The sequence below is a fragment of the Acipenser ruthenus genome, chromosome 25 (genome assembly GCF_902713425.1).
Source record: "Acipenser ruthenus chromosome 25, fAciRut3.2 maternal haplotype, whole genome shotgun sequence".
Classification (NCBI taxonomy): domain Eukaryota; kingdom Metazoa; phylum Chordata; class Actinopteri; order Acipenseriformes; family Acipenseridae; genus Acipenser; species Acipenser ruthenus.
Window position 1 is genome coordinate 15,125,709 of NC_081213.1, and position 15,706 is coordinate 15,141,414.

Genomic DNA, 15,706 nt, shown 5'->3' on the forward strand with positions numbered 1-15,706 from the left:
AAGAAGTGTCTCTTATCCTCTGTCCCAAGTCCACTTCATTTCCAATCATGTCCTCTGGTCCTGGTTTCTGTATTGCGCTTAAATGATTTGTTACGGTTACCTTTGTCGTCAACTAAAGATTTTAAATATTTCAAAACTCAACCCCCCCTCCCCTATTTCTTCTTTGTTATAGGCTAGTATAAATGCACGTGCCCCAGCCTTTAAGAAAAGCTTGCATTAGCAGGCAAAGAGGTTGGAATTGTAAGACTCAATGCAGCACCACAAAGAATCCCCTTCTAATCCATGACCATGAGAATACATTTGTAAGTATGGACACGACAGGTCAATTGCAATGAACAGTGTACTAACTGGAGATCTGGTAGTTAGTATGGAGGACAGGCTTAAGCCTACCTGGAACGCAAAAAACAAATTTCAGCTAAAACAAAGCTCTGCATTTTTAATAATGTAAAATCAGTGCTGTTGCATGGAGCTGAAACATGGAGGACAACAAAGGCATCAAAAAACAAACTAAGCTTTCATAAATAAATGCCTCAGAACCATTTTAGGAATTTATTGGCCAAACACCATCAGGAACGAAGGACTTGGTAAACATTGTAATCTTATTAGCCAATCCATCTATAAAACACACACACACTATGCCCTGGATGAACCAGGTACTATCTACACAAAATATTCTTACAATGCAAGATAAAGCCTGCTTCCCACAGGGAATGGATTTGATTTGCACATAAAAAAATAAAGACCCTTCCTCCATGATAGATAGAGATATATGTATATGACTTTAGATACATACTTTTCCTAAAATGAGCATAAGCAGTCTTGGGTTACAGAATGTCTGTCAAGCAAAGGAAAACCTTCTAAAAACACCCAGATCACAATGATGACCTACATCCACCAGTCAATAAACCTTGTGCAAAGGATATCCAGACCAAGTTTCTTCCAAATGAAGTTTCTCTAGATACATGCAAACCGTGTTTATCTGGTCCTGGCTTCTGCGTTGGTTAGGGTTAAGTTTGTCAGCTGCTTTTCAGATTTTAAAACACTTCAGGTCAAGTTCCTACTAATTATTTTTTTGTTCTAGGCTAAAAATAGATTCAATTCTTTCAAGCTCATTCCTTCAAGTCCTGACATCTGTCAGATTGCTCTTCATTGGGCCGTCTTCAGTGTCCTTTTGGCAGTGGTGATCATGATTGGAATGCAGCAAGTGAGGTCTCACCAGAAGATTATACAACCTCATTAGGATAACAATGCTGCTCTGGGCATACCTGTATGGTAGTGTTCCCTCCTTCCAGCAGAGCGATGGCCAGCAAGATGCTTTCCTGGAAGACACGGTCGCTGGTGGCATTCATGATAAGGTCTATGACTAGGTCTGATGCCCCCTCCTTATCCAGGTGACACTGGACTTCCGCCAGGCTCATCTCCCCACGACTCAGCACTCCAGATCCACCGGCCACTCCTGACAGACAGACCAAGAAACAGGGAGCCTTAGGGGGAGGACTGCACTTTACACACGGAGGGTCAAGAACCAAATGAGAAAACACCCAAGGGAAACAAAAGTAACAAACATTTTGGCACCTTCATTACACAGGTAAAAAGGTACTAGTTTCTCTACTTCAGTGATAAAACTGTACTGGATGGGAAAAGATGGATTTCATTACATTTGGTCAAGCATTTTACATAATTAAAAATTCAGTCCTGACATCACCCACTGCCTACCATTCAGTCTTGGGCCTCAAGAAAAGTGGTTAAGATTATATTGCGGGCTAGTTTGAGACCCATAAATCCCTCAACCAAATCTGATCAGCCCTGTTGGAACACGAACCACCAAATGTGCGTGTATTGATTGTACATGATTCACTTGAAATGAATCGGATTTTCCAGCGCAGGTGGTTATGTAAAATAGACATCTCTGTGCCAATAAAAAAAAATAACACAGAAGAGCCTCCAGATTGTAAACAGGTTCAATAGAACCCAATCAGACCAGGACCTACCTCCTCCGGTGGGTTTGCTGGGCCCCCCTGGAGACAGCGGGCCACTGCTGAAATTTGTAAGACTGTCTCTTCTTCCCCCGGGCCTCACATTTCCATGGTAACGGTTAACCAAAAGTTGTCTGAGTGCTTCACCCTTCAAAAGAAAATATTTAGAAACCTCTAATGCTTGTTTGGGAAAGGAATACTCTGTGTGGCACACCCCAGGCACTAATTTGAAGTCGCTGGGTAAGTGTTGGAGAAATATTACTGCTTGCCACCACAGATACATGAATTTTTCACATGAAATTACTGTGAAGTGTAACCATAAATACCTGCTGCACCTGATGAGCAAATCTATCAATTTGAAACTTGAAATGCATTAAAAAAAAATAACAATTACCAAATAATGTAACCTGTTTATGCAGTATGTGCACGGCAAGGCTTTTTGTTTCATATTTGTTTAAAATAGAGCTTCCTGATTGGTTTAAAACATTCCAAATTTAGTTAATTTGAAAATTAAATAGAATTCACCATCCATACAGCAGGTAGCACTGAACAGTCAACTAGTCTTACAGAACAATAGCATTCAAACTCAGAAACTGGTAGGTCGCCTAATCACATTTCTGTCATTGAGATGTTTCAGATTGACAAAAATGCAGTTGCATTCTATTAACATATAAATGGCATTTAGAGGATTAAACAGTTTTACAATAGTGCAGAGTGTACTGAAATATTGCATGATTTACTAAATCAACACTTCACAAAAAATGAACATAACATGAGACCTATAATTTGTAGTTTTAGAATAAAATTAGATAATGAACAATACAGAATAAAGGAAAATAAATGGATCAGCAGACAATACCATGATGCCTGAAAGTTAATAGAAAGAAACAGTAGATTACATCATTAAATATGTAGTAAATTACATCAAACAATACAATTTTAAAACAGATACGAGTGTAGTTGCCATGGCATCAAAATCCTACAAGTAACTCCACTGTTTTCAAACAGACTCTCCCTTGACAAAGATGTGTTAAACATGCAGAAACATTTGGAAGTTGGCTCTGTTGAGCAAAAACCAAAAACGCATGCATGACAGCAAACATATTTTAAGTGGCTGCTAATTGACCTAGTAGACATTTTAGCTATAACTATTTGATTAATTAGTAGGTCGCGCTACCCCTACTGTCACATGGTCCACCAATAATTTACAGAGCATTGTCAAGCTGTAGTTTTAGCTGGGACTATGCAAACATTCTTAAGGGACGTTTTAAAAGGATAGTTTAAAAAAAAAAAAAACAGTGCTTTTAAAAAGTTAAAATTAACTTCTGTTTAAGCCAATCTTCTCAAGCTCTTAAACAAAAAAACATTGTTTTTTTAAATTGAGTGACCAATTATTTTTGATTTATTTTTCCCCCCAATTTGGAATGTCCAATTATGGTTTTTTTTCCTCACCACAGCGAGTCCCAGACGTTCTAAGGGCGTGTGAGCGTCCTCCGATCTCACAAGCTTAAAGCCAGAATCGCTTTTACGCCGAGCATTCCAGAGCAGCGGTGGGCGGGCTACCGGTCCCGGAGAAGAGAGACCAGCCCTGCTTTTTATCCACTGTGAATGCTTGTTGTCTGGCCAGTAGGGTTCGCTGTTGTGCAATGAGAAAGAATCCCTGCCAGTTTCCCCATCTCCCACACCGGAGAGGGTCAGAGCCAATGTGACGCCCCCTTCGGAGTCCCCAGCAAAGTTCAGCCTCTTTGCACAGCCCAGACGTGATCTGGTGCCGTCCAAGCTGTGCGACTCATCCCGTGCTCCCAGCGGCAGCGTTTTAACTGGATGAGCCACTCGGGGACCCCAATCCTCTCAATCTCTTAACGGTTTCATGAACTGTAAACTTGATTTAACAGATTCTATAAAAAAAAAAATTAAAAATGCAGTACTTAGTTTGACCCGGGGCCACAATCTTGCTTTCTGACAAATAGGAAAGCTCCATAAAAATACAAGCTATAAATTGATAAAATCTGGTGCACAGTAGTAGATATTCTAGATCAGGGGTAGGCAACCTTTGGCACTTCCAATCCATTCTATTGCAAGACTTTGTTCTAACTGGCGCCTTAATTATTTAATTGACCTCCAACAGATCTGCTTGGAAAAAAGTCCTGCAATGGATTGGGTGTGCCAAAGGTTGTCTACCCCCTGTGCTAGATATTGCAGAATGAATCTTTTAAAAGTTATTGGTCGTGGACAGTAATTCCAGTAACTTACAGGTCATTTGCTTCCATGCAATATACACGTTTCAAAATGTCCAGTTTTGAAAGCAACACATCTTACAGTAAACCATGTACAGTATGGTACTACATTTGGTTAAATAAATCTATTGGCAAGCCACTTGCTTGGTCATTTCACCCAGAGGATGAAATTCTCCCCACCGTTCCAGTCATTAACCAAACTGCTTCCCTTATTGACCGACATACTTTCAGCCAGTATGATACCTGAATACTATTGCGGTGAAATGACCCAGGAAGTGAAAGTGCAAACCGATAACCAGAGAATAAGGCATAGAAACAGGGCTTCCTTTAACCTTACCAGACAGCATGCGTAAAATGAAAACACATCTGTGCTATAACATGTTTCTCTTTCAAAACTTTGAGACCTACTTCGCCAATAGCAATGCAAAGCAGGCAAGATATGACTTTGTTAGCTTCAAGTGCCTAGAGTGAAAACATTAGAATTTTAGGCTTTCATGAAATATGACAAAATCATCTTATTAAATCTCAGACATCAAACCATGCCTTTTAGCAATCATGGAGCCTTCCAGTTATAGATATTATACTCTCTCTAAAATGATTATTGGGCATTGGACACAACCATATAAATTTCAAAATCTGCAGGATATATGCAAAAAACTGCAGAGATTGTAAGTAGATATTGAGTGCGGAGTATCTTGCGTTTAGTATTTATATTAATAAATATGTAAATTAAAGTAAACAATCGTATCAAACAATTAAATACTTAATTGTTAAATACTTTAAATATTAAATTTGTCAGAAAAATTGACTAAAACAATTACATCACATGAGACTTCTTATTGGGCCACATTTTCAAAGCCTTAATATATATTTCAGGTCACTAACAGTATGTTTATGATGACAATGTAGCTGCAGAATATGGTGAATCTGTAGAAGACTGAATTCTACAATTCCCGAGGAATTGTTACAGATCTGGGCCGCCTCTAGCTACGGGCCTACCTTGTAATTACATCAGGTAATTACGTTCCAAGATCATTTCCATGTACATACATGTAATTGCACAGTAGTAATCATAAAAGAACCATTGCCAATTACCCAGTTTTAACAATTTAATTAGATGACATGCCCTAGAAACCAAAGCGGTATCGGAATATTTTAGTATCAAAAGCGGTATACCCAAATACCACCCCAAATCATAAAGTGTAACTAAAAATACATCTTTATACATCATTTGCTTTAACACCGTGCCCTATTATATAACATAAAACTGAAAATATTTGGTTATTTTTAAAACACATTCTCTATACGTTTGTCCCGCTAGTGCAAAATGAAGACTGCTTGATCTCCATCAACACACAATACCTTGGCAAAACAGGTAACATATTGTATCCATGTGAACTTTATTCCTATAATAATTTGTACTGTTGCCCTACATCTTGGTAAACTGCCCTCCAACACACTCAATCAGGTCGCCTCAATTGCATTCCTTAAAATGTTGGCTCAATGAAAGCTTCATGTTTATACTGTAATCTTATTATTAAAAGGTATTCGTACATTCCCACACAATAAAAATCATATATAAAAACTTAGGTTTTGCTTTAGTAAAGACACATGCATTGGGAAGAATGCCAATGTTGAATCAGTGAGTGTGTGGGGATACAGCAAGGATCCTGGGTGTATTATTTAAAGGTATTAAGGTGGAGCTGGAACAGTGAGGATTTGAGGCCCAGGTCTCCTAATCAGTGAGGGATACCTACCCTTTTTTGATCCTCCAGCTGCTTCTGTGGTGGGTTTGGATCAAGATCCTGCAGGTGATGCGAGTATGCAGAAAATAAGTTTTTTAAAAAAGAAACAGTGTTACTCAACATGTGCAAAACCCAATACCATACCAATCATGCTTAAGGGATTCTGGCATGCTGTTAACTTTTGGGGAAACAGAAGACTAGAGAAGAGGAAAAAAAAAAAGCATGCAGGGTATCGTTTTAGGACAGACTGAAGCAGTGAGTGTTTAGGTTATCAATGTAATGTTTGGATTTGGTACAACAGTACATAAATGAATTACAAATATCAATTAACAAAAAACAAAAAGCTTCAACTTGAAATAACTCCATTCATCACAATAGGTATAGGACAATTACCAAAAAATAATTCCATTTAGGTCCTATTTCATTGTGTGGATACATGCAATTCCGGTAGTTCTCGGTTTCTTGGAAAGCAATTTTCATTTATTTTACTATTTTGAAAAAACTGTTATTGTATTAAACTAATCCGAGTCCGCAACCGACACCAAGTACTAAAAAGTACCTTCCAGAAAACGTGCTCATGCACAGGGACTGAATGATGGCTTTGCTGCAAGCAAGCAACAGCAAAACTGCTACATCAAGCCCGTCTCACTGGTTATAGCACAACTACACTAGAATACAATTGTGAATTATATAGGATACAAGGGTTACCTACTATATATGAAGACATACGTGCAGCACAATTCATTTTCAATCTATTAGTAAAAAAAGACAGTGGATCTGCTCTTCAACACCAACATGTTGGGTTTCAATTTGAGAGCGGGCTCGACAGAATAGGTGGTTTTTGATTTTTACTAATTTGATGTACCAAAATCACCTACAAAAGAACAGCTTTGAACAGAAGCTTTCTCCACCCGTTTTAAAATCAAACTAAATGGTTATGAGTGGTTATCGAATGCGATGAGGACATACGGGACAGTTATGATCTGCAGCCACGCATTTGTAACTTCAGCATATATGGGTGGGAGACGCACCTCGGCAGGGATTTCTGGTTCGGGAGGCTGGGCCAGCTAATTGAAAATAAAAGTTCTCGTTAAATCTTGTCTCGGTGGCACAGCAACAGCTTAACTCCTTTAAGAAGTGCGAACCAAAAAGTTTGGAACCCATGTCGGAGGAGTGTGCTGATGCTCAGATTTCACAAGTTATTGCGTTTAAGAAATCTGAAGTTGTTTGGTATTAATGAAATGGAATTTAACATTAATTAAACACAATGCAGTCCCTTGTTTATACAATTAGAGTACACAATCAATAACAATCTTAATGTTATTTAATATAGAACCTGTCGTGAAAACTAAAACTTAATTCTTCGTGATTTCCCCATTTCTGATTAAACAAATAAACATCAGTTTCTATAGTGGCAGTGTGTTGGGTTTAAGGAAAGGTCATGTTTACCCGACAATATCAGTTGCATTTGCTAGTTTTGCAACACATTTTCATTGTCAGGTTTAGGGCCTCTGTACAGCAGTAAAAATGTCAGCGCCTCAAATGAGGTAAATTTGGCATCCAAAATCGGCTTTTAAAATACTCCATGAGGAAGTTAATTGCCATTGATTGGTACTCAATTATAAAAGGTGAGGGAAGGACAGCTTTAATAAATAGGTGTGATTTGATTTATTTAATACCTGCCAACAAATAAGTCTTAAAGGCAATTACACAGAAAATACCAGAGTATCAGCACACCCTTACCATTTTCTAGTCTTGTATTGGCATTGGGCCTTTTTTTTGCAGAGCCAATTCTAAGAGAGGCAATTTGATTTTTAAAATCTTGGCTAGCAGTCTTTCACCCCAATTCTCGTACAGCCTGCCTGTCCAGGACAACACCAGAACAAAGGGTAACCTCTTTCTGCACAGTTTTGTACAAATGGATGAGCTGCATTAGTGAGTGGTTTTTTTTATTTTATTTATTTATTTTTTTAAAAAAAGGGGGCAGGGGTGTAGTATTTGAATAACTTTGCACAGCTCCAGCAGCACTTTGAGCACAGTTTCAAATAAAACAGGAACTTGGAAGGAAGAGCAAACAAAAGGTGGTTGAGGATTGTGACAGGCTGAGAGATTTGAATTCAACGTGTACACATTTGACTGAAGAAAATACATTTTGGATAAAACTGAGGTCGCCTTTGAGGAACAGGGTCAATGGTCTTAGCTGTCACTGTACCTTGTATAACTACAATTAATATGCCAGCAAAGCAATGAGAGTTAATCATTGCTTACTTTACAGCACTAAATGTGCGCCAAGTGGAATTTGCACACAAATAGAATATTGTTTTAACTATAGACTAATATTATTTAAATAGTCAAAGTGCTTTGACAAACCCAATAAAAAAGTCAAATTAAACCCCTTGTTTTGCAGTAGACCAGTTTATGGTAGAACAAACAGTATTTAAAAACATGAGAGGAGTTTGGTTACCAGAGGAGAAATTGAGTCCTATGGTATGTCATGTGACAGTTTCAACATCCATCAAACTCCCTCTCTAGTCCAGCTTTTATTGCCAATTCCTACATTCAAAATAAAGGTCCTGTCATTTAGTTCAACTCCTACTTTTAACCTCAAGTAAACAGAGTGGGTTGACTTGACAAGCAGAGAAAGGCAGATTGGTTTCCAAGCAGTTTCAAAAAAATCATGACGAAAGAAAAAAAAAAAAAGGTCGCTTGAGAAAATGAAGAAACCACCTAGTATTTAAAATGCAAACGAGCAACAAACATAAAAAAACCCTGTAAAAGGCCATCTAGCTGTTGAGTGAGCCTGTCCTGGACAGAAAGTTTACTAACTCCTGCTAGGGGGTTTCAAAGCATTGTTGCACGGCTAATTACAGAATGGTTAGAAATATCCCAACCTCAATTATTATTATTATTATTTATTTCTTAGCAGACGCCCTTATCCAGGGCGACTTACAATTGTTACAAGATATCACATTATACAGACATCACATTATTTTACATACAATTACCCATTTATACAGTTGGGTTTTTTTTACTGGAGCAATCTAGGTAAAGTACCTTGCTCAAGGGTACAACAGCAGTGTCCCCCACTGGGGATTGAACCCACAACCTTCCGGTCAAGAGTCCAGAGCCCTAACCACTACTCCACACTGCTGCCCAATTAAGAGCCAACCTCATGGGCCATATTAACAGCAATGGTTAGTTTTTCTTCACATGTATATTGTGGATAACTGCTCGATTTACATGCGGCTGTCCATTTCCCAGCAGTGGTTTCCACTTGTCCAATTTGGATCCCATTTTAAAAGTAGCGAACTACATATTCTTAACGTATTTCAGGCATTTTGCTGCACAAAACTTATTTACTGAATACACAAACTACCAGTAACGGCCGTGCAACTGGAGGAAGTCCCCTCTTAGGGACTTATTAAAATCCAAGTCAGATCTAGCTGTACAAATGAAAACACACTTCATTATTCAGCAAGGCTTCTGAACTTCAGCCAAACATCACAAACTTCCAGTCAGTATCAGACATCGACAGCAAAACACAGAAATCTGCTTGATGCAATGCTAACCCCAATCTTCCCTCCTCCACCGTGAGAATCTAGGAGATGTGGTTACAGTATACATGTTTACTGCGGTAGCTGTATGCCTCACGAGCTGAGAGATATTCATCTAAAGACACTTCGATTCTGTGATAAGTGCTAATTAGGGTGTTGACCACCTTTCTATAGCGCTCCTAGTATGCTCCAGCATGACATGTTAGGGATGGGGAGGGAGGATAATGGCCCATTCACTGATTAGACCGGAATTATTCTGGACATCCCTAATAATTCTAGCTACACTCTGTTTGCTAAACAATACACCCAGTTTTCCTAATGCATGGGTTCTGGGTCATCTGAAAAGTTATAAAAAAAAAAAAAAAAAAAAAGAAAAAAAAAAAGGCAGACCGAGGTTGAGCGCTTCTGGCAGGCTCATGAAAGAAAGAGGCGCGCCATGGCAACCGACAGCTCATTGAAATGAACACCTTTTCTGCTCAGCCGAGCTCAAAGCCGGAGCAGAGGAGTTAGTCTGGAAGAGGTTACAGGAAATGGAAAGCAAGCAGACTTATTCAGAAGCAGCAATGGAAAACACCCAGAATACAGCCATGAGCTGGTCTCGAAATCCTTAACTACACAGTTAACACAACAATGCCTCTGTTACACAAGTACAGCGCTGCTAATTGTCACTGGAATGGCTAACAGGAGCTCTCTGCAAGCGGAACACTCCACTCCCCATGCACTCTGGCTGATCTCTGCTGCGCTGCCAGTATCTAACAGTAAACAGCTCTGCCGCACATTTATTGGCAATTACTGCTGAAGGTCACACATCAGTGGACAGCTTGAATTCCAGGGAAAGGGAAGGAAAAAAAAAAAAAAAAAAAAAAAAGCAGCTCTTGTGCAACTGCTGCCTGAGAACTGGCAGCAGCTCAGCAATCGTGCAGCCGTGCCAGACACATTCACAATGCCCCCTGCTGGAGATGAGTCAGCGTGCAAGCCTCTGTGCAGTGTATCAATGGCATTTCAGTTTGGTTATACAAATCCTCCCACCCTGTGCAAAGCAGGACCAACTTCCCCAGTAACACACACTGTATGCTTGCAAAGGGATTACATCAAAATCCAAATATGGTGAAAACTAACAATGCAACACCAAAAAAGGCTTTATTTTAACCCTGTAATGCCCAAATATTTTTGTATGGAATGAAGATAATACATAATTGTAACTAGACTAGATCTGTCTGGTAAGCATATTGCAAATGTTGGCTTGCGAGGCTGGACTTAAACACTATGATAATCCAGTGGACATTACAGGGTTAATTCCCACTATGTGTGAGAGATAAGATTCAATACTAATAAACCTGCCACCATTGGATTTGAGTGTTTAATTTAATTTAATTTAATCCTCCACAGCCAATCGCAACACAAACTCTTCCTGGGGCATACAATCACATGCTTCTACAAAGAGCCAATCGTAATCAGTGATGACAATGGTGGCACAGGAAATATCTGCATGACCAATTTTACCTACTTTTAAAATAAAGAAATCAAAGCATCCCTGGTAGCATAATTTAAAAGGTCGAATCACAGGTTAAAGTGAAGAGTGCAGCTAGATTTTGGTTTCCACAACACTGAAAATATAAAAGTTGTCAGATTAATTTGTTAGATATTGGCAGATCTTCAAACTCATATAAGCTTAACTAAGTGTGGGGAAGTTTTCATAGAAACATGAAGATGAGGAATTCCTAATAACCCAGGCAGATACCACTGCCTCTTAGCCCTGCTGGATTCCATACGTTTCTCAATGGAAACTGCAAGTAGGGCACCTCCATGCAAAGATGTTACTATAACAAACGGAAACTATACTTTAGCAAAAAGATCACTATTCCTAGTAGCAGTCAAACTCTAAACAAATATACATTCGAGTTGACAACTGCATCTTTGCAGACTCAACAGATGTTGGGTTTTGTTCAATGGGTGTGAATTTTTGGCAAGTTATCCATAACATTTAAAAGGCTCTACTTTCAGCTAATCTTGTAAACACAGCACACCCTACACTGCAACACCTTTGGGTGTGTGTGGGAGAACTTCAGGTAAAAATGTATGTAGAATTTGTCCGTTGTATTTATTAAACCACTAAATACCAACAAAAAACGGAGGACATCAAAAAGGCACAGTTCTTGCCACGGTGCTACGCCCCTTTTACCAAGGACTTATTTTTCAAATCACATAAGTATTGTTTGTTTTGATGTCAATAGCATGTACATGCTGTGAACGTAGGTGTATTAAGTGAAAAATAAATGTAAAAATTTGGAATTTTTATTTTTAAAACTAAGGTATAATATGTATATTTTTATTGTCTGTGGTTCTTGAAGGTCTAAACATGAAAAGTCCTGAAAACCTTTCTAAGAGAACATTAATTTAATAATTAAAAAAAAAAAAAAAAAACACACAACTCTAGTTAAACACAATAACTGACCACTTCTCCAAACTGGACTACACTGCTATGTTATGGTTTTGTGTCTTATGGAGAGGGGTGCTCAACACGCACAAAAAGAAAACACCTGCCATTGATTTTAGAAAATATCCTTGTATGAACTCTTTAGGAATATTTCATGAGGCGCTAGCTTGAACAGAGAAAATCCCACACTGATGTCACCGTATCAAAATCACCAAGCCAAAACCATGTTTCGAGGTAAAACTTCAGTTCAGTTATAAAACGTCTCCTTGCTATTAAAATGGGATACATCAGGATGTACATATATTAAGGTGTTATACATCCCCACATTCAGAATTAAAATAACGGCCAGCACACGTACAGAATCATTTTAATGCATAACGAGCAACTGTTGATAGTATACAAATATCTTACATTAGTCTACACTGGTGAAACAAGAGTTGCTGCGCAATACCCAGTCATACAGATTTGGACCCCTGTCTGCTAGATAATGATTAATCTCCATAAAACCAAACGCAGACAAGCCCAGCATAGTGGTTTAAATGCTTGTTTGCAGTGTGCGTGCGACTGCCGGTTCACGCCCAGCATCTGCCCTGTTACATTGGTGTTGAGCCATTTCTCATAGACTGGCTGCAATGTTAAAGGAGGAAGCGTGTGAACCGGGTAGTGGTGTTGTGCAGTTATATTGTAACCCCTGCTGAGGAAAGGAGGTTAAAAGCCCTATAGCCACAAATGCAGATGAGTCTGTCTTTTGCATAGTGGTTAAGATGTGTGTTTGCAGTGCGAGTAGTCATGGGTTTGCGCCCAGTCAAACTTTACTTTGGGAAAGGTGGTGCAACTTTTCCATCTTCCACCCCTGTCCTCCCTCTCTATCAGGGTGTGTGGTCAGGACTGACACTAACACAGCCCTGGAATCCATTAGGCGTATAGGAAATGAGTGCTTTGATGAGTGTACTGCTAAAAATACACACATCTGAATAAGTGATTGAAGCAGTCGTTTTGAACTCTGTTTCAGTGTGTTTGTTTTTCATACAAGTTGCTTTTTGCTAAAATGTGCCAATACAATAGATAAAAGGCAAACCACTGCTCTACCATGCACACAAAATAAAAAATCGACAAGAACAAATTAAATGGACAGCAAATGCACTCCACTACAAATTAATTCCAGACCGAGCAGCTACAGCATCCTGCTCCTCCCCTCCAGCACAAGCTTCCTGGCTGCTAACAACACCGACAGGGATAGACCAGAACTCCCCTTCTAGGAAACCGGGGGCAGACTCATGAACGGAGCCGATTTCACTCTCCACACAGCCAGGGTTATTTCCCTGTATTTATAGAAGCACCTGCTCCAGAGAAAGAGAGCCAGAGTGGAAGGTGATAAATGCCTGTCTTGCATTCAGCACAGTTTTGAAGTTCAAAAGCGCCAGAAGGGAATGGGTAGGATAGGCAGGTTCATTGCCCTGTCTTAAGCCTCATCTTGGCAAAATGCAAACGTGGTGCAACTAGACTAAATCAAACCACCACCCCCACAGGAGCCGTTGGTAATAAAAGCAGAATATGTATTGCCCTAAGGAAAATATTAGTTTACTTGGTAACACTGTTGAGATAATGAACCCAATTTTCATTGTGTTTGTACTTGTGCAAAGTTTGGCACCAATGTAAAACACGCAATGTTTACATTGGTGCCAATGTAAACATTGCGTCTCTTAACCAAATGTATTCCAGCCTGTCAAACATGCCATGTATCTGGTCGGTCAAGAATTTCCTGTATCATTGCCAGGGATATTCACAGCAGACTGACCTGCAGGTCTGTATAACCAAATAAGGACTCCTGTTAAACAGATACACAATTATAGCCTTATACTTGTTTTGGTGCTACAGAAAAATGCCGAAACCTCTTAAATAGTAAAATATTTAAAAGTTGTGGATTTCAACAATATCACCGTCTATATCTAATGATGCAACTTGCTGTAACAGGTTAACCCTTGCTAGTAGCATTAACAATTAAAGGATTACTATAAAAAAAAAATTAACTGCACAAGCTTTTGTGTTTTCAAACGATGCTGTTAAAAATGCTCAGTGCATCCACTTAAGTGTTGCAGGGATCCAAATTTGAATACAAATTTATTTCTGCTCGGGTACAGGCATCAAACGCTGTACAAATGGAGTACATGAGAGAACATCACCGCTGTACCAAGCTATCCGTCCATCTCTCTCTATCTGTGCCCTTTCAAACATTGCGTGTTTGTGAATAATCTGGATTGAATTACTGCCAATAGCCTATGCGGAATCTAAACTGATCTATTGGCTGCAAGTCTAATTACAGATGAGCAGTTCTCCTTGAAAACACTGCATTTCTCCAGGCTCTTGCTCAGTTTGGAAGTGGAACAATGGACTGAATTTGTTGGCTGTCTATATGACATTTGGGAAGGGTTACAGTAATGTTTATAAAAAGTAACTTTGTAGGGGGAGGGTGTTTATTTCTTCAATTTTAAGTCACTGGATATATGAAATTACCAGTAGGTGCAGGAATTCAACTGTCAAGAAATGTCCAACTGGATTCCAGTAATAATGAATCCATGCAAATCCTCACACTTCTCCATGTCAGTGATAACCCACAATTTAAAATCAATTTTCTTGCTGTTAATTTGCACTAGCTTCACCCCTTCTCTGGTGCTGCAGATCTCTTGATTTTAATGCAGATACAGATTAAATGTTACTGCTTCCTCATACTCAAAACAGAATGTGACCTACAGCACAGGCAGTCATTAGGGAACCAAGCCTATGATTCTGTATTTGAAAAACCTACATATTCTATAAAGCATGGGAAGAACCAAACCATTTTCTATGTAAGTGTTGCCTAAATTAAAAGGGATTCCTTTAAATCATTCCTAGAACAACCACCCTTAATCTCCCTTATTGTACAGAGTTACCACAAGCCAGTCTCCTCTATCCCAAATTAATTTCAGCATTTTACCAACCCATTAGTTTTTAGCAGGGGACCCCAGACATTTACTCACATCACACAACAAAAGCAGCTGCTAAGGCATAACAGGCACGAGACACATTTAAACAGGTACGGCTACTTGCTGGCACAACGTAACAGGATAACACAGTACTGGACAAGAGCACAAAACTACACCACTGCTAAATCACTACAATAAGACAGGAAAATTGTCAACCTCAGCCACATCCATTTCATCATCAAAGGCAATCAGCTGTGAAGAGAAGAGTTAAGAGCAACTGTTAGTATTAGTAAGAACATGAGCAAATTAGCAATTACAATGGCAGTTAACGTTTTTAAAAAAGATGCATTGCCAAAAAACCCTCGCTCAAAAAGATTAGTTAGTCAAACATATAATCCAGCATGTCAAAGCAATATGTCAGGGCTTTAAATTCACACTAGCATGGCAACCAGTCCTGGCTTTCAGAATTTGCCTGGTAGTTGAAAAATGACCAGGTGCCATCAGAAGGCCACTAGTAACTCTCCTCAAAGCATTAGTCTCACCTGAACAGGTTAACTTATGAGCAGTTCATGCAGCCAAAAAGAAAAGGCTACTAATTATTTAAATATACTTCATTGGGGTAGTTTTGAAACCTAGCACTGGGTGCAGGGCTAGCGTAAATTCCAAGCCCTGATTTCACCGTGTAACAATTTTTTTATTTTTTGGTTCCTGGGTAGTAAGTGTTATTTCCTAATTGCTTATGCCTCAAAAGTATAGAAAATGGCTATTATTCCCCACAAACTTTGCTTTTGTGA

The 15,706-nt window shown here is 39.0% G+C and overlaps 1 protein-coding gene across 12 annotated transcripts in view; it reads right to left on the reverse strand.

Annotated features, from left to right (window-relative positions):
- The window catches only part of LOC117411749 (inositol 1,4,5-trisphosphate receptor type 1), a 168,943-nt gene that overhangs the window by 63,367 nt on the left and 89,870 nt on the right, over window positions 1-15,706 (reverse strand). For 4 of the 12 annotated variants that reach the window (XM_058999391.1, XM_058999386.1, XM_058999388.1 and 1 more), the window contains 5 exons: window positions 15,129-15,164; window positions 6,990-7,025; window positions 5,971-6,018; window positions 1,992-2,124; window positions 1,266-1,456 (listed from right to left, as the gene is read on the reverse strand). In XM_058999391.1, the coding sequence (XP_058855374.1) occupies window positions 1,266-1,456; window positions 1,992-2,124; window positions 5,971-6,018; window positions 6,990-7,025; window positions 15,129-15,164 (444 nt within the window). The remainder of the gene's footprint in view (window positions 1-1,265; window positions 1,457-1,991; window positions 2,125-5,970; window positions 6,019-6,989; window positions 7,026-15,128; window positions 15,165-15,706) is intronic. The other 8 variants (XM_058999396.1, XM_058999394.1, XM_058999395.1 and 5 more) reach the window with 3 other exon arrangements.